A 19,359-nucleotide genomic window follows, 5' to 3' on the forward strand; every position below is an offset into this window, starting at 1 on the left:
TTTGCTGCATCGCATGCTCCAGTCTGCAAGGCTCCAGTCCCCTCCCAAGGACCAGCAGAGATTGGGGCACTCAGGAGCTGGCAGGACAGGGGCCGTTCAGGAGGGCTCACTCCACCTGTAATGGATGTGATTTGAAGCAGGCATCGCCTGTCAGCTATGAACAAATGTGAGAAAATGATCAGCCGAGGACTTCATTCTTGCTGGTTAAAGGTCCATTTATATTTTCCAGGTTTGCTCTGGCTCCATCCAGGCCTGCTACTCCCAGACCTTTAATGGGTTCTTTGAAATGCTCTTTGGGAGGGTTTCACTGGAGGTACCAGAACACAGTGTTTTATCAGGCTCTTAACCTTTGCTACCCTCCAAGGCAGAGAAGGGGGAATTACCGGGCAGGAAATAGGACAGGGTAGAAGGGAGAGCTAAGTGTTTACTACTGCTAGAGCAGTCTGGGAGTCTCCTGTCCTTGGAGCACTCCTCAGTGATCAGGTACCCAATTGTCCCTGAAAGGCATCTCTGCTGTGTTTGAGATGGGAAGCTGGTGGCCCTGTTTTGGGAGGGGGGGGAGGAAAAGGACTGTGTTGGTTGTTCTGCAAAGTTAAGGAAACCAAATGCAGGAAGGGCAAGTTTCTTAAAGCAAGGAAGCCAGCAATATGCTCCTGCTCTGCTCATGCAAGCAAATGCCCTTCTCCAGGACCCATTGCAGGCAGGCGGCAGAGCGGCCTGTCTAGGAAGTTGCTCTGGGCATAAAAGCAGGCGCCTGGCTCTCTGAGCGGGCCAGGGGCACTCCATCAAACTCCACTTGTTATAGAAAACTGTTTATAGAAATCAGCAGAAGCTAAGGATGGAAAAGCCAGCATGCCTCAGGCAGGGAGGCCTAGCAGGACCACCCAAGGACTGGGCTGAAATGAGGAAGGGAAGTGTATGGCCGCGAAGGCAATGGGTTACAAACGAAGCCTAGTTTGTGGATGATATAATGAGATGTAATGTGGGCTATTCTGCCATCAGGACTTTGTGGGGGGCCTTAATACGACAGCAAGTATTGCTGCATGAAAAGGTGTGAGCGTTGCCGTCCTGGCCAAACCAAGCTGGAGAGAGGGGCCCAGTGGCCACCCCCGTCTCTGCTGTCTTCAGCTAAATCCTGACCATCCCCTGGGGTAGGAGAATTGCCGTTGGGCTCTCACCGCCCCCATGTTGTTTTCCTTCCCTGCTTTATTTCTCCTCTTTATCTCTCTCTCTCTCTTGCCTCCTGCTTAAAAAGAGGGGTCTGGCTTGGCCAAGATTGCCTTTTCTTGCACCACACACTCTGAATTTGTGTTCAAAAGGGCAGCTAAAAGCAGTGTCTTCAGGAGCCCGGTGCCGGGACAATTTGGGCAGGCCTTGGAGCAGCTGATAAGATTGTGTGCTGTGCCTGCCTTTCTCTAGTGGCCAGGAGCAGAAGCTGTAATTTCTCTCTCAACTGCTCTCTCCTCTCCCCTTTGGCATGCGTAGGTTTGCCTCGCTTTGTCTTCGAGGCAGCAGGATCAGACTCCCACAACATGAGCAATGACAACAGCTCCAGCCCCTCTCCGCTGCCTCTCTCTTCCCAGCGCTGTGAATACGGCTTTTGATGCCATCTCAAAGATTGTCCAACCGGATTTTTTGTTTCCGCTTCCTATGAAAGGGGGCTTTTTTGGTTTCCACTTTTTATCTAAAGTGACGGGAAACAAAAGGGGATGCTGAACTGAAAGGTTCGCTTAACTTTTGACATTTTCGCTTATGATTCCCCCCCCCTGTTTTCTGTACCGCGAATGAGCGGTTAAAGCATCTAAGGATGCTTGTTTGCCACGGAAGCAGATGTGCTCCGAGCCCTGGCCCTTGTGGGACTGTTGAGGTTGCACGGTGACAAGGTCAGGGTGCCTCTCTGCGTGCTCTGGGCCCGTGTACACCACGGTGCAGCACAGCAGGGCACAGGGCGTAAAAGGGGCGCGGGCTCTGCGCAGCCCAGTGCCTGCCTGGCGTCCTGGTCGCTCTGAGCACAACAGTGCCCGGACTTCCAGCCTAGCCCCTGCCCAGCAGCGCTGCTCCCTTCGTCCCGGCTCCTCGGAGACATCACTGGTAGCAGGTCCGGCCTTTGCCTCCCTGGCCTGTGCTGGCTGCGCCACGGTGAGCCAGGCTCTTCTTCCAGGCAGGTGTCTGCTTGTGGAGGGCACCCCCGCCCCCAGCTGCCGGAGACCCGGGGGCCCGGAGGGGCACGGCCGGCTGCTCTCCTGCGGGGCCACGCGGGCAGCACCGGGGGCTTGGGAGCTGCACGGGGCGTCTGCGTGCGCACACGTGTGAGGGTATGTGAGTGCGTGCGAGGGTGAACATGCACGAGCGTCGGAGGGTGTGCCCGGGCGGGTCGGAGGGTGTGGTTGCGTGCGTCAGAGGGTGTGCTTGTGTGTGTGTGTGTGTGTGTGAGGGTGCGAGTGTGCGCGCCCCGCCCCGGCTGGCTGCGGAGGCCGCGAGGGTGGGCGAGACGCGGCGGCGGGCGGGGCGCGGGGCAGTGCGGGCTGCGAGGCGAGAGCTGCGGCGAGCGAGCGCCCGCCGGGGGATGCGGGCATGGCCGTGCCCGGCGGCACGAGCTGAAGCGCGGGGCCGGGCGCTGCGGGGCTCCCCCCGCCGGGATCCGGGGGGCTCCCGCTGCTTTCCGCGCGCCTGGGGGCCCCGCTGGATGTCCTGCCATGATCCTGGCCAACGCGCTCCGCGTCCTCCTCTGCCTCGGTGAGTGCCGGCGCCCCGCCGGGAAGTTGGGCGAGCGGCGGCCCGCGAAGACCTCAGGGTGCGCGGGGACGGCGGCGTGCACACGGGCTGGGCTCCTGGGGCCCTGCCCGGCTCCGTGTGCCCCCGAGCGGGGCTCTGCAGGGCGGGTTTGTGGCTGGGCAGCGGGAGCGACGTGGCGGCTGGGGCATATTTCCTCCTTTGGCTTAGGGGGACTTCAGGGGTGTGTGTGTGTGTGTGTGTGTGTGTGTAGGGCTTTACAATCAGTGCTTATCCAGCAAAGTGCCTCTCGGGCACACCTGACCCTGAAACCTCCTTGCTGGACAGCACCTGGGGGTCGCGGCTGTACAGACGCGGGGGCAGAGGGATGATGGCAGAGAGTAGCCGGCGGGTTGGGCGGCATTGAAGCACTCGGTGGGGATGGGTGAGGGGACCCGGAGGGGGAATAGCCCAGCTGCCGAACGACTGAGGCGCTTTGTAGCTTGCCCCCCGGTCTTCATGCATGTCGTGCTTGTTGGAAAGCTTTGCACGGAGAGTTAGGGGACAGGGCAGCACTCCTGTTCCCTCTTGTGTCTTGCATCTTTGCATGGGGGGTACAGCAGCCTGCGATACCGGTGACCCCAGCGGCTGTCTGTCACCCACGATGGGGAAGCTGGTTCCCTTGGATCGTTATTTTAATGACCGCTGGTTTCTGTGGGGGAGGGGAACCGGCCAGGATTTCATCCGAGTCGTAGCAGATTCAGCATAGGCAAGCCTCACGCGTGCTGCCCGGGATTTTAGGGCTCACTGGGCACATTGCAAGTGCGGCAGGTGCGAATCAGACCTGTGGGTTCACTGCCTTGTGGTGGGCTGAGTCCCAGAAAGCCTGGCCAGGCCAGGCCTTGAGAAGCTGACCCTAAGGAGAAACTGAGCCATTGTTTTTGGGGGCACAGCTATTACCGCTGCACTTGCGAGGCTCTGAAGCTGCACGAGCATTGAATTGAGTGAAGTGGTGGTAACAAATGACTAGCTATTAAACGGCCCCCATCCAAAGGTCTCTGGCGCAACCAATAAGATTAGATGCACGGGCCTGATTAAAAAAGGCACCGTGACTTAATAATCAAGGAGGCTGCGGGGAGATTCGGACGAAGCCTTTAGCCCGCTGGATTGTGTGCAGCTGCTTGTCCGAGCCTGGTGCCTCTGTTGCAAATCCTCGCTGTGCTCTGACGTCCAGAGGCTGCTGAGGATGTGACTGACTTTCTCTGCAGATGTTTTATTGCTAGGGGTTTTGGGTGCATGTGTGAGGCTGCTGCTTCTGGGGTAGGGGGGAGATTAACACCAGCCCCTGATCCAGGCTCCCCCCCATCCCCACCTCCTGGGAGCTCCGAACAGCCTTGCAGTTGCCTTTATCTGCGGGGAGAAAGGCACCATCGCACAGCACTAGGGATGGGCTGGGGTTGGAAAAGGGGCTTGGTGGGTCAGCGCTCGGCATGTGTAGATACAGGGGAAGGATCCTTCTCCTTCGCTGGTGCGATGGGCTGAGCTGGCAGTGCCTGTGCTGGGGCTGGGGGAAGAGTGCAGGGAAGGAGGTGTGACGCTGTCTTGGATCTGAGTGATCTGGAGGGGCATGAGGATGCACCCCTGGGATGGCCAAGGGCATATTCTAATGAGAGAGACTATGGCGGGGGGGGGGCAAGGGGATGCACAGGGAAACCGCTTCCAGCCCTCTGCTAAAAGCCTGGGGAGGTCCCCTTCTTTTCCTGGCATGCAGAGCGGCACCTGCTTGCTACTACCCTTCCCTCCGGGCTGCTTCCTCCTGTCTCTAGCTTCTCAAACTGCTGGGTGCTCTGGGCTTAGGCCCCCACCTGCAGGAGAGCTGAGAAGCGGGAGCTGGGGTCTTGCCCGTGCAGGTCCTGATCCTGTCAGGTGCTGAGCACCTCACTCAGCAGCAGCTTGGGGCATTTGATAATTTGCAGGACTGGGCTCTTGGGTGGTGACTCACGGGGTCCAACAGACCGCCAAGGAGCTACGTTAGGTGGTGCCTCCAGCTGCACCGGTTCTAGGCCAAATGCTAGCGTGTGTCACCCTGCTTCCAGAGCTAGGACCGCCGGGCATGTCGGGGACTGCTCCTCTCGTCACTGTTAGCAGATTGCTGCCATGCTCCCTCTTGCTGCCATGAGTAGGTGCCAGTGTCCGTGCTGGGATCGTCGCAGCAGCGCACCCACGTACAAAGCCTTTCTGTGCTGGGCCTGCCAGGGATTCCCTCCATTGGTGCAAGCTCTTGGTGTCCTGATTGGAGCGGAGGAGCTGGAGGGAACCGAGTGAGGCTGGAAGGCCTGAGGAAACGTGACGGACCGTGCTGTGGAGCCATGTTGGGAAGGCCTGGGTTGTGGGTTCCCCCTTCCCACTCGGGGGTGACGGGGGCAAGGCCTGGATATCAGTGAGGTCTAACTGCACACAGAGTCTAATGCCAGTATCACCCCTGGTGTAAACCCAAGGGATTTGCACTTGGGATGGGTAGGAGCATGTGCAGAGAAGTGGGAGAGGGACAAAGAGTGCATGGTGTGGGGAAGCAATGGAAGGGTCCATGATGTTCAGTTGCATCAAAGCCCTTGGAGGGAAGTGCCTGCATTGTTTGCATTGGGGTCTGGTGCCTGAGGTGTGACACCCTTGTCCATTGTAGCCTTTTCATGAAGATGTAAAGACAGTTTGTCTCTGCTCTGCACACCAAACCTTCCTCCTTCCTGGGGTGAGGAGCCTGCGTTTAGTCCTTGGAAGGACGGGAGCGTGCAGACACTGGCTCCCATTCCTCCCTGCCAGCTCTGCCTACAGTCTGTAGCTCTGAGGGCAAACGATTTAGCTGTCTATATGTGAGTGCCTGGCTTGTAAGTGGCTTTGGTTGTGGGATGAAGAGACGCCCACGTGGAGGGGTGATCGTGGGACATCTGAGAAGTGCTCCGGCTTCCCTCCTCCAGGCCGTGGGACCCAGGGCACCGGGAATCTGAGAAGACTTTCCAGTTTGTCAAGGGGAAATTTTCCTCCCGGAACTCAACCATGTTGTGATTTGTGGCTGGGTGTCCTGGACAGACAACGAGGATTAAGAGTGCACCGTTGTGTCTGCCCAGATTTCATCTGTGGCCTAGGAGGTGACGCAGTGGCTGAAGTCTGGAGAAGGAAGGACTGCCTATGCCTCTTCAATGGGAGGGCAAGCGAGGGACCGTTTTTCTGCAAACACACTTCAGCTGACCTGCAGCTCCCTGCTGCATTGCTCCTGGATTTTACCAGTCCTCTCTGACCCCGGGGGCGTTGCCCTGTTCTTGCCTCAAACCCCCACGGATCATGGTGCCTGTTCATGTTTTGCAAGGCTGAAAGAGATGGCGTGATAGCTCATTAACTTGCTTTCCCCGGGTCCACATCTGAAAGGCATTGATGCCTGACCCAGGACACCATCCTTCCCAGCACAGCACGGAGGAGGTGGTGGCAGGAATGACTAGCTGTCGAATTAAAGAGTCTCTCCACTAGGATGTGCAGGTCGTCAGGAGAACAGAGCCGTCTAAACGCCTGGCGTGCCACAGGGGTTCGGGAGGGAATAGGTTGTGGCGGAGAACGCTGCCCAAAAGGCTAAAAATAAATGCCAAAGTGACCCCTTGCTCCTTGAGGCTTGCTGCTTGTTGCATCTGGAGGACAGTCGGGCCTCCGGATGCAGCCCGGGCAGGCCTCTAGGTGTCACTGTCTCACTTCTGTACGCGGGCTGCGTTGCCCCGCGGTTGGGGATGCAGCGGGATTTGCGCGTGGAGGCTGCGGCCGGCCTGACATGTCTGTTTGTACCCAGGGTTTTTCATATCTGTGCGAGGGAGGCGGCAAGCATTTCCGTGGCATGCAAGAGCAGCCGTTTGCCTTTGAAGGCTGGGAGCTAGTCGGCCTTTGGGCTCTGGGAGCAATGGGAGAGGGGACATAGGAACCTGCCGCACAATCCATCACATAACAGCAGTCTCTCTCTCTCTGTCCCTAGTAAGTGCCCGGGCTGGAAGGCAGCTCAACGTGCTGTCTGGACGTGTTTATTCTCTCTTTTGTTACAGCTGACTTCAGCTTCCTCCTATACAATATCCAGTGCCAGGTGATGGGATGGGGTGGGCTTCGATATACAGCGGGAAGCTGTTTCAAAGCCATTTATAAGAATATAACAGTATAAATGAAATGAGGTCCCTAGTTAGAAGTGAGGCAAACAGACTGTCTGTGGTTCTGGTCTGACGTGCAGACAAGGGAAGAGAGCCTTTGGAGAGGGAAGGGAAGGTGGGTATGGCCACGCTCAGCAGTAGGGGAAGATGCAATGTCCCGTTAGTTCTGCAGTCCTTCTTCTTTGCAAGCCTTTACAGGTCAAATTTTGAAGCTTTTCTCCAAAGTCATTGAGGTTAGAATTATGCTCAGTCTTCCTCCTCCCCCTGATAAAACTGAGACTTCTGGTAGGGGCTTTCTGATGAGCCAGTGTGATAAGATCATAGGAGCTGGTAGCCCTTGGCTAGGGTTTGTATTTCATTCCCTTTGGATTTCTTTGCCCTCTTTAGCTGGACTTTAGTGCCATCTTCCTGGACAAGGCCCCTGGGAAGCAGCTTCCATTCGGCTCGGAGGGAGTGTGATGCTGTTTGTCTGGCCATGAGATACTGATTTGCAGTGCTGAATTTAGGCATTTGACTTCCTGCTGTCCCATTGACTTCAGGGATCTGTGTAGCTGTAGAGTGATCTGTGCCTTCTCAGATTTTCAGCTTCTAGACACCATGCTCCCATTCCCTGTTTCTCAAATCCTCCTGTCTTTATGCTTGGGGAAAGCAAAGCATTTGCTTTCAGTTGTACTTTCAGTTTTCCAAGTGAGGCAGGGTCCTGTACAGCTTCTGGTAAAGGAGCAGCCTCAAGACTGCTCTAGGTTTTCCTGGCAAGGCCTGGAAAGCAAAGGATAGCTGCAGCAGCACAGCCTCCTTTCTTTTCCGTTGTCTGCAATGCCTCCAGTAGATCACGTTGGCATGGAGCTTGCAAGCAGTGCTACAGCTACACATACCAGGGCATCTGATCTGCATCTTGTTTCCTGCTCTTCTGATGTTGCCAGAACAGCATCAGGAAGTCAATGCAAATCAGACCGCATATCACCAAAGCTCAGTCCAGGGCCTAGGCTATCCTGCTGCTCAGCCCTGGGTCCTCAGCACAGTTGAGCCCACCCCACCAAGCAGCTTGCTGTATTTTAGTACCGCTGCTTATGGCTCAGCACTGAGCTTTGCCCCCCTGGCCCTTCCTTGTTGCCGCTCTGGGCATTGCTGATGCCCTTCACTTCTTGCTTGTAGCCTCCTCTGCTATCCTGATGTGTGCAGCGGATATTTCCAGCGGCGTGCTAGGGACCTTGTGTGGAGATGCCTTTCCTAAGGACCTGCCAAGCCATTCTGCAGGCCCGCCGTGCTTTGGCTATGTGGTTAGCAGTCTGGCATTCAGTGCGAGACCCACTTTCAAACCGACTGGAGGAACAATTCTAGATGGGGCTCAATCAGGGATGATGTGCACGTGGCAGAGGGAAATCCACCGTGGGAGGGTGCTGTCATCCATGCAAGGGATGGGACCTCCTAGCACCCAATGTTTCAGCCCACGCTGACTGCTGGTGGCAGGGGAATAGCTCATTTTGAATCCAGTGTGCACAAGGTGCAGGGGAATGTGTTTGGAAGTAATGGCCCTACTGGTTCTCAGTCGTGTAGCTGACTCTTTGATTTCTATCCGCGCTGTCTGCTTGAGTTTCGCATGAAGACTTAACTGGTTTTTATTGGAGCCGCAAATAAGCTGCATCAGAAATCTTGTCTTATTGGATAATTACATATCTACTTACCTTCCAAGTTCCCACAAATTTAATCACTCCATAAAAACAGCTGGGAGCTTCAGTTTGCTCATTGAAACAGGCGAGTTGCATTTGCTTTTGTTCTGGAACAGCAGTGGGATTCCCTGTACTTCTTATTTTTTTTTTTTTTTTGTAATAGAGCTGCTGCATGGTTGTTCGGCAGCTGCAGAGCTAGGGGAGCATGGGTCGAGTGTCCACCTTCCCCAGAGTATCCTGGCTGTGTTTTGTTCTGAACACAAACCTGGCTGTGGTAGGCTTGCTCTAACATTTGAGTACAGCTCCAAGAGCTGACAGCAGTAGTAGCCTCTTACCTTCTTTGTGGACCAGCTGCTAGAGGGCGACATCACGTACAGCAGGTTTTTCATTGAGATGGAAAGAACAGCACACAAGTACACACGCTTTTTCGTTCATCTGGCTCTCATTTAGGCAGAGACGGCTCTCAGCTCCAGGATTAGGATTTGGAACAAGTTTCCAAACCACCTTGGAGCAAGAGACATGAAATAATCTCATGCTGGAATGGTAGGAGGCTGAGAAAGCACAGGGCATGACTGAGCAGTGTAGGGAAGCTGGAGGGATGCCTGGCAGGGTGGGATGTGCTGACCTGCTCCTGATAGAGGATGCTTGATGTGTGTTTCCTAGGGTGAGAAAAGGCCACCAGGAGAGGGGAGTTCTCCTTTGACCCCAGATCTACTCATGAATTAAACCGACGAGCATGGGCAAGAATCACATGGTGAAGTTCTTGGTTCTGCTCTGTATGCTGAGTTTCCTTCGGCGGTTGACTGCTGTCTTATTGCCATCTCTGATGACTCTTGATTTACCCCTGAGGCTCGGGCCCCACGTGTCCTGCCTGTCTTGCTCTGGGATCCCGGGGAAGGTGGAATCTGCTGGTAACACCGGTGATGGCGAGTCCCAGACGTCGACTCCTTTCTAGGGGCCGAATGGGGAGCTTATAGGGAGGGGAAGATATGCTGATGCCCAATCCCAAGCAGGACCGGGTTATTCATCTCTTCGGATGAAAGCAGCCAAGCCTGGATCTTCCATGAGCACAGAGTCCCCAGCTGAGGCTGCCTCCCTCTTTGCTTGTTTCTTTTGGAAACTGCTGTTTTCCAAGGTTTTTTTTTTTTTTTTTCCTTTGGCTGGTGTTACTCTCCCCATCTCTGCTCTGCTGAGATGATGCAGCAAGTCAGGTCTCATGCCAGCCCTGGTTACAGAGCTGCCAATCAACAGTAAGTTCAGTGGACTTGCTCTGAAATTCACAGTTTTGCCTTGGAGCTGGAGATCAGGCAGCCTCTTTGCTGGGGCTGGTTCTCCAGGTGGTGGTCAGGAGCTCTGGTGGCTTTTGGGATCCAGAGTAAAATAAAGAAAGTCCTCAGCCACCCTGAGTGTAGCAGGCTGCAGTGAAGTCTCCACTAAAGTCTGCCAGGACCCATAGCAAGGCTGGGAAACCAAAGCTTTGCATCCTTTACTTAGTGAAGATGAACCCCTGCTCATGTCAGGCAGCGGTACCCAACAGGACTTGTCCGCAGGGATGGCTCTGATACATGAGGCTTGCTGTCCTTGGCTTTGCCAGTGGCGATGCGTAGGGAGTGCATGGGGAAGCACGTGTAGCCCCTGAAAGCGCCAGTGTACCCCCAACTAACTGCACTCGCTACTTAGGTGATGAGCAGAGGGGGCAGGCGGGAGTGCTGGTGCCCCCCCTGCAAGCGGCCACACCTTGAAGTGGTTGCAGTGATCGGCCGTTGCGGGATCGGCCTCTAGGGGACACCCCCCACCCCCAGCTTGGCGGGACTGGTCGCAGGGGGGGCATGTGCCCCCCCGACCAAGGTGGCATCAGTCGCCTATGGGCTTTGCTGTATATCTCTGGGCATATATGCTGCTTGCTGAGAAGGCTGTGTTAGCTGCCTTCCTTGTGATGCCAGGGCAGTCTGCATGTGGAGTACAACCAGATTTAGCAAGGTTTCCTTCTTCTGCAGGTGGCAGCAACAAAAGGAGAATCCCCTTGTCATGGCATATGCCGGACTCAGTATGCCTGATGTTGGGTGCTGCCAGGTCATTAGGGCTTGTTTTACCCTCCAGATTGTGATTTGTCATGATTACTGCCCCTAGTTTTGAGCCATGTTGTGCTTGACCCCATAAGCAGCTGCTTTTGTTTCTGCCCCCTGAGGGGCTGAGTAAAACCGTTATAAGTAGGAGGTGGGTTGGAAGAGTCTGCTGGGGTTGGGACTCTTGTTGTGGGTTGGGGTAGTTGCTCTGCTGTTTGCTGAGAGAGGGCTGCAACCACAGACTGGTGAGCTGGGGCCTTCTCTGGCTGGAGTTACCTGTGCCGCTCTACCTTTTATGAGCTTTGCCAAAGCTAATTGGTGACAAGCATTGCAGACCAGAAAACAAGCTCTCCTTGGCTGATCAGAGATCCTGAGGACATGCTCATGTTCCCCAGTGTCTCGTGCCAAGACTTTGCCTGTCATGTCCTTATCCAGGGTGTGATTCTGTAAAGGGTAACACCTCTCTCTTGTTGCCAGCTAATGGAGTTGTTCCTTCAGCTCGGCTGGCAGAGGTTGGTCTGAAGCCCAGTGCAAGACTTGTCATCCTGGCAGAGCCAAGTCGAGGCCAACTGGAGAATTAACCCTTTTGTGCCAGTTGCCTGAAGACCTGAACCCAGATGTATTGCCTGGGCCAGCTTGCTTATGCTGTCTGCTTCTTATTTAATGTAACTGCTGTCTCTGGGCAGTTGCTTGAGTGTGAAGAGCTGAGACCTGATGGCTAGAGCAGATGCCCAGGAGTGAGGCCTTTCTGCTCTATTTCCAACACGTTTTCTTGAGTTACTTCATGGCTTGCTGCCTCAATTTCCCTACCTGGAACACAGAAAGCTTGGGGTTGTTAGGACTGATTTGGGAGGGTTGTAAAATGCTTTGAGAGGTGAGACAGCCACGGGTGGGGGAAGGAGGCTGTACTGCCCACTACGTTCACCTAGGTATGTTCAGGAGAATCCTGTATGTGAAACAGCAGCCGAGCCACAGAGCAAGACTGAAGCGCATGCCCGGGGCTTAGCTGGACTGCAAGATAGGAGTAGCAGAGGGTGCAAAAGGGCAGGTTGTGTGCAAGGGCTGCTGGCTGGAAATGGGTGCGGGTTGGTTGGGTTAATGACACAGCTGGGTGGTGTTGGCACAGCTGCGTGTGTGGAGAGCTCAGGGCTGGGCTAGCAGCTGGGGCTGTGGTTCTGGGGGAGGATTTCTGTGCCACTATGCCTGGTGCTATGGCAAGGCAGCTCTTTAATGGGGCTCTTGTTCCTGGAGCGTGGCTACCATCTCATCTCTCTTTGGCCTTTCTTTTCTCCCCCTTGTCCAGACGAGATCCTCCATTCCCTGGCTGGCCCTTCCTCCCTGGCTGGCCACGACCCTCATGGCTGGCATACCCCAGTGGACTGTGTCCGGGCCAATGAGTTGTGTGCTGCTGAGTCGAGCTGCAGCTCCCGTTACCGCACCCTGCGCCAGTGCCTGGCTGGCCGGGACAGGAACACCATGCTGGCCAACAAGGAGTGCCAGGCAGCACTCGAGGTGTTGCAGGAGAGCCCGCTGTATGACTGCCGCTGCAAGCGGGGCATGAAGAAGGAGCTGCAGTGCCTTCAGATCTACTGGAGTATACACCTCGGGCTGACGGAGGGTGAGTGTCCTTGGGCTACGGCTCTGATCTTTTGGGTCTGTGGTGCGGGAGGGGGTTGGACCAGCTGATGGATAAGCCGTGGAGTGGCATGTGCAGGTGAAGGTATGCCTCATTGATAGGGTGTGGGGTAGGATAGATCCAGGCCTGTTTGGTGCTTTGGAGGGCACGGTCCTTACACACTACAGCCCTTGTTCTGACTTACTAGCCCAGGGGAAGGTGAGATGATTCAAATCTTCTGGGCTTCCTAGTTGAAGGGGCAGCTCTGCCTTGCTATCTGAGGGATGGATTCAGTGTGTTTTGGCCCAGCCATGAGCCCTATGCAACGTGCACTGCTTCCGTGAGCAGATGAAGCAGGCATGGGTTATGGGGTGTGTTGGGAGCTGCACAGCCTGGCCCTGCAAAAGAGCCTCCATATGGGGGCTGCTTACCTCTGCTCTGAGGAGCGTGGCGGCAAAGACCTGGGTGCTTTGCTACGGAGCTGGGAAGTGGTATATTGCTGGACAGGCCAGGGAGTCTGCAGGCCAATCTTGAATGCACAGCAATGCAGGGTGGGGAGCCTGGGGCTGGAGCAGCAGGGCAGGACAGACCTGGGGGGAGTTGGTGGCATTCTTTAAACTCTTTTCCTGCCTTTGTCTGTGCCAGATGGCCCATTATAAGCACAGAGCAGGGTCAGTAGGATGTCCTTAAGCAATGTGCGTGAGGCTTCAGTGACTCTCATTTCCAGGAAGAACTGAAATCTCCTCCTCTCTGCTAAATGCTCCCTCTTCTTGTCTCTCTCTAGACTATCTTCCCTGTTCCCAGACTCTTACCTTTCTCCAAACTCATGCATGTCCCACATTGGTTGTGCAATTAAGACCCTTATCCATCCCAGAGCAGAGGACAATTGCAATACGCCCAGCTTGGCCCAGAGGCTGGAGCCCTGCAGCCCACTCCTGCGCATGGAAGCATCTCTGTTAGCTCAGCCTCTGCCTGCCTCTCCACGTTAATAGCTGATTGTTATTCTGGAAGGTGCATCCTTGTGAAAACCAGGCTGGGTTGGAATAGGGGTCAATGGGGGTGAAGTGAGCATGATGCTGGGCTATTCTCTGATGAGGCTCTTGCTTAGACCTGCAAAGCGGGGCTGGGTCCCAGGCAGACATGGGGCAGCCGTGACCCTGTGGAGAACGCGTGCTGGAGGAGATTGGGTTGTAATGAGGAGGCACATCAGGGCATCGAGGCAGGTTGTGGAGATGGGAGCACATCTCACAGGCAGCAAGGTATTTTCCCATTTGTGTTAGGGGGTCGGATGGGCTGGCCTCCGGGCTCTCTGTAGTCCGACTGCACGTCTCCCACACCTGTGTGAAACAAGCTGTCGATCTAGTCCTGGTGTTGGTGTCACTCAGGCTGGGCTTGTGGATCATCTCTCTCCAATACAGTGTTAACTTCTGTCTGTCGGTGTGCAGTAGAGCTCAGCTTGGTCTCCAGGGGTAGGGGAATGGCATGGAAAGAAGCACCTGGTCCCTGTGCTCTGGAAAGCAGCGTGGGCTAGTGGTTAGCAAGCCCAAGATGACTTCTGCTCTGTTCCCCACCTGGACTGTAACAGCTGCCCTGAATTGAGATGGACAACTCTGTGCTGACATCCTAGAAGAGCAGATGTGGCTTCCGATCCTGCCTCTGGTTTGCTTTGCAACAGGCCACTTCTCTCTGTTCTTCCATGGTATGGGCCATGACGACGACCCTTCTCTGCAAGGTGCTTTGAGATCTTTTGGGCAAAGGTGCAAAGGGTTGCCTCGGCTATTAGCGTGCACCTGCACTGCTGGCCGGTAATAAACCAGCTCAGCTGTGCAGAGACCTCGGTAGGTTGGCAGACTTATTTATCCCTTTATGTGGATCAACTGCCATAGGAATAAGAGGAGTCAAGTGAGGAGTGGGCTGAGAACCTGATGGTGGAGGGGCAGAAGTGGCTTGTCGACTGCTGGATGACTCTGGGGGCGAGGGGATGTGGATCCCAGGGGACAGGCAGGGCATGGAGCTGCAGGCTGTCATTGCTTTGTTTGTAGGATAAAGAGTCCTCATTTGTCAGCTGCCCCAACCTTGGATACCAGGCTGGCATCTCCTTAACACAGGCCTGTCTCTGGGCAGCATGCTGGGGGTGTGAGCGCAGTAGGATGGCCCTGGAGGGATCCTGGAGCTGGCTGCTCCCGTTAGCATACTTCTTCAAGCTGCACCAGGGTGGCTGTAATTGCAGACAAGCAAAGGCATAAATCAGAGGCAGGAGCAGTGCTAGTAATTGAAATTGGATTTTGCTAGCACCGGGCTGTTCAGTTATTGATGACAGGATTATCTACTGTCTTCTCTTCAAAGGGTGAGGTGGATCTCCCCACCTTGCTCCTCCAGCTCCTCTCCCTATAGGTGTGCAAGCCCAAGGCTCTAGCTTTTCTTTGCTGCACACCCTAACCTGAGGCTTCCTGATGCTTATGGTTTTGTGAGCATGGGGACGTGCCTGTGGAGCCCAAAGTGGGGTGGGTGTGGACCTGGATGTGTTGTGGGCAGCTCGCGTTGTGCGTATTGAGTGCGTCTGCTAATGCTGGCCTCTGTGACTCCTTGGACTATCTGTTTGTGCTCTGCTGTGGGGAAGGTGTATTTTTTAAACCACATTAAAATGCTGGTGAAGGTGAGGCAGGCTATTAAGGCACATTAGCTGCTAGAGATGAGCCCTCGATGCATCATGGAAATGTGGGTCAGATGGATGACTGGAAAGCCAGCCTGGAGGCAGGGATCTGTGCTTAATTGGGCTTTGCCCCTCATTAGCAGCCTTCATTCAGGGGCTTCAAAAGACTTGGTGGACATGAATGAAAGAAGACTTACGTGTTCAGGAGGAAGGGATGGCCTGAATTTTGCTAGGTTCACCTCCCTAGGTTTCCTGTTCTCTTTGCGTGCCCTTTTATCTATGCTGCATAATGGGAGGTAGAAGGCCAGAGATGAGGAGGCAGTTTGTAGCTTCAATGTGTGTTAGCAGGTCAAGGTAAGCGTTGTGGAGAGCTGGTGGTTTGCTTTGACCTTCCCGTGCTAGCAGAAGTGGCATTGCCTTTGCTGGGGTGTTCTCACAGGCCCATGAAGTGACAGTGCATCTCTTTCTCACAAAAAAGAGAGCTAAATTACAGGGATAGGACCCAGGACTCTTGACTCCCACTCCTGTGACCCCACCCAGAGGTTCAGATCTTGCTGGTGGGCTGACGGCAAGATTGAGTCCTGGACTGAGACGGCAGGGCCTGCTGTAGGACCACCCAAAGCCACTCTACACAACTCTACCATGCGTCGGAGACTGCGTTATACGGACAGGCTTCCTGTCCCACAACCGTCCAGTGTCCCCTCACCGTCTGTGACATTGAGAGACATCCAGTGGTACGGTATTTACCCAGCACACAGGCTAGGTGACAGGTCTGCATGTCCCCATCTCTGGCCACTGCTGGATTTGCCCACAATGCCTCTAGTTAATAGGTTGGCTTTTGGCTATCTGTCCTCCTCCCACCTTTGTGAGCCAGGCCGGAGTGCTCCTGGCAGCTGGGGGGCTCTGTCCTTTCATTAAGCCAGGCTGCTTCAACCCAGGTGCCTTTCCTGGAGGTTAATTGTATCATAACCTGCTTAGGAGAAGTTTGATGCCCTTTAATACTTGATAATTTACCTAGCAAGCAGCAAGGTTCAGCCGGTATTTAATTATTTATTGAATTGGAAAAGCAATATGCTGGGAGGTTACAGTGTTTCCTAAACACACTTTAATAAAGGTGCTATTTGTCATCGGGGCATTAGTAAACCAAGCAAAGCAAGTGTGTTGTCTTCAAGTGAGAGGCTTAGAGTCTGACCATGCATATTTCTTTTCATCTTTTTTTTTTTTTTTTTGACTCCCTTCCAGGTTTATATAACTACCCTGTTTCATAAGGGGGGGGGGAGTGGCTGGATTATCATTATGAAGAGCTTTTTGTACTATAGTTGTATATGCAAGCCTCAAGCAAGTTTTGCAAATAGAAGCTGTCTAGGATCTTTGGTCTGCCTAGGGAGGGAAAAATAGGCACGTAATACGGTGCCGCTGCCCCATCTCAAAAGGCATTTGGGGCTATGTGTTGGCTACTGGGTACCTGATTATGGGAGCGATGCCTTGTCAGGAGGTGGGTTAGCTGAGGAGTTGCTGCGGAAGCGGCCAGCACCTGGGGTCAGTATTTTTGTGCTCAATCCCTTTTTTACGCCTGGATAGCTTTGGACAGGCTGCTTCCTGGACAGTGGACGTTAGATAGGAGATCCGAGAAGCTGTGACTGGTGCCCGAGTCACCGTGGACCAGTGCTAAGGGAACTGCGTGGCCTCGCGTTTGTTTGTACTATCATTGACCTCAAATCTGTTAACCTTAACCCTAGTGTACAGCACAATGCAGGGGGCTGCTGTTTAGCCACAAGCCAGATTAAGACCAACACTGGTGGCTTCTCTATCCAGTCAAATGAAGGCTCGTGGCTGTGGGGAAGTGGATTGAGACCCCACCAACGTGTTTTTTCAGAGACCCCCAAACAGGCAGCCAACACTAACAATGATGTTGGAACCAGATGAGGCTTTGCTCACGATGTGCCCCTTGCATGCTCTGGCTTCGGCAGGGCGGGAGGGTGCTCTTGGTTCCTGGTCCCTGGCAGCTTGTCGTGCCTTGCAATGCCCTGGAACAATTTCCAGTAATGAAATGCATTCAGAGATGTCTACAGAGGAGCGGGTGGATTGGGCCTCGGCTATTCCTGATTACTTCCTGCCTGTTAATAAGTCTGTTTTCCAGGGCAAAGTATCATGTGATTTCTTAATTATGGAATAAACACTACCTTTGTCAAGCTAATAATATCCTGAGCGAGCACAGGCTAGAATTAGTAAGCTAGAAACTTCTCTAACGCCTCTTAACCCTCTTTCTGCCTGAGCATCTTCCCCCTCTAGTGAACTTGCTGCTTGTTCAGAGCCCCCCCAGCGTGAGGCCTGTTTATCCGCTAAGCAGGGGCATTGCCTGTGGCTGCGTAGGAAGCCTGCTTCATGCTGGCCTGAGTGATGGCTGCATTCAACACTGACTTCAAAGGACCAGGTGGTATTATTCCCTGTGGGGGAGGCTCTGGGTGTAAGCCACTGACCACAGCAAAGTTTGGTTTTGATCTGTATTACAGCAGCAAGCTGAGGCTGTCACTGGGATCAGGGCCCAGCTGTGCCAGGTGCTGTGCGCACACATTGTGAAAGTCCCTACCTCAGGAGTTAGACAGAGGAGAAATTACTGAAATCTTAGAGACAGGGAGCTGGATGTGGAGGGTCAGGTGAGCATGTGTTACTCTGGGACTCTCTGGCCAAGTGAGGGATGGGCATCACACCCCCTGAGTCCTAGTGCATTCCCCCGGCATTTCCCAGATTGGGCCCAGCAGGACCGGGTTATTCCCAGTTATACTAGTAGCTGTGCCACCAAAGCCTGGTGCACCAGCAGGTCTATGCTGGTGTAGGGGGTAGCATGGAGCAGGACCTGGCCACAGCTGTTGTGTTGTGGGGGTGGGGGGTATGGCTAATGTGTTTAATAGCATATTCCTGTCCTGGAGAACCCCCTCTGGGCAAAGGGCCAGCTTGGAGCCGTGCCATACCTGGGTCAGCCTCTGCCTCCAGGGACTCGGTGTGGTCTTTGTGGTTAAACCAACCATCCTCTTTGGCTTACGGGGCCATGTGTGGTGTGGCAGTTCAGCTGCTCCTAACACCTCCCGTGCAGCCCCAGCTCATCCATCACCACCATAAGACACTTCCACTTCTGCCAGCGTTGCCTTTTATGCAAGAGCTATCTGCAGAGGTGCCCTGCTCCTCCTGCCCGCTGTGGAGGTGAGGCGGACATGCATTGAAAGAAATGGAAATCGATGCATGAGGCTATTGGTCAGTCTTCACTGGGGTCTTTAAGCGGCCTTACATTGATTTTTATTTTTTTTTCCTCCTTGCTGAGGAGACCACTTCCTCTATCGAGCCCCTATTTCCAGCGGAAAGTGCTGCCGTTAATGATGCTTTCGCTGATCTCTCCTCAGACAGAGACCATGCAGGTCAGTGTGTGAGGAGTATGGAGACAGTTTCAAGGAACAAACCTTGTTATTTCTTAGAGTTGCTCTAGGTCTAGGGATTTTTGGTCTCCAGTCTTGTGAGCTTACCTGGCAGGGGAAACGCCATGACCACCCAGGCAGTTTTCCTAGTCGCACCCAGGGAAAACCGCTGTCCTGGCATGGAGTAGTACCCATGGAGGTAATGTATAGTTAACTTTTACTTCCGGTGGGAAGATCTTGGCTTCATGCCTACTTGGAAATGGGAGACTCCTCCCTCGTTTGCTGCTGGGGCCTTATGGCTGAGGGCAAACAAAACTCGGGGGCACCCGAATCCCAAGTCTCTGGGCTTGGGCCGGCATGTAGGATGCCTGCCAAAGGATTTGGACGTGTCTGAAGCCCCTGGTGAGAGTGGAGGATGTGTGCTGGTAGTAGGGCCATGTATGGTTCTGGACCGATGCATTGATTTGGTTGGGACATGACTTTTTTTTTTGTTTGTTTTTTAAAGGAGACTTGTGAGCTCACCAGTCCTTTCTAGCCAAATTTTGACCTATGTGAAGTCCATGAGCATTTTCTTTCAAGACTTAAAGGGATGCCTCTCATACTGGGAGCTTTCTTGCATTTGCTTTTGCAGTCCCCTTCATCAGGCTTCAAGCTCTTGAGACTTTGTCAGGCCAGCTTTCAGGTTGTGGTCAGTGACAGGTCTGCGGGCTGGAAGTTGGGCTTGCAAACATCTGCACTACACCAAGCTTGGGTAGAGAACAATTAATAAAGGTTTCTATGTTCAAAAAAGGCAGGAAGGAGGACCCGGGAAACTGTAGGCCAGTTAGTCTTACCTCAATCCTAGGCAAGCTGTTCGAGAAAATTATGCTGGCACACATGCAGGAGGGGCCAGCAGGGGACTGCATGCTGAGGGGCAACCAGCACGGGTTCATCAGTGGCAGGTCCTGTCAGACCAACCTGGTGGCCTTTTACGATCAGATCACCAATTCACTGTGGGGGCATGTGCGCACACTGGAAGGAAACAACAGGCTACAATCAGTCCTAGACAGGTTACA

At 54.1% G+C, this 19,359-nt stretch overlaps 1 protein-coding gene across 1 annotated transcript in view; it reads left to right on the forward strand.

Annotated features, from left to right (window-relative positions):
- The first annotated feature begins 2,504 nt into the window (after positions 1-2,504).
- GFRA2 (GDNF family receptor alpha 2) overlaps positions 2,505-19,359 on the forward strand; it is a 28,850-nt gene continuing 11,995 nt past the window's right edge. The window contains exons 1-2 of the mRNA XM_019546134.1: positions 2,505-2,736; positions 11,930-12,244. Of these exons, the coding sequence (XP_019401679.1) occupies positions 2,697-2,736; positions 11,930-12,244 (355 nt within the window). The 5' untranslated portion in view covers positions 2,505-2,696. The remainder of the gene's footprint in view (positions 2,737-11,929; positions 12,245-19,359) is intronic.

Source organism: Crocodylus porosus, unplaced genomic scaffold (assembly GCF_001723895.1).
Source record: "Crocodylus porosus isolate Cpor-Errol unplaced genomic scaffold, CroPor_comp1, whole genome shotgun sequence".
Classification (NCBI taxonomy): Eukaryota; Metazoa; Chordata; order Crocodylia; family Crocodylidae; genus Crocodylus; species Crocodylus porosus.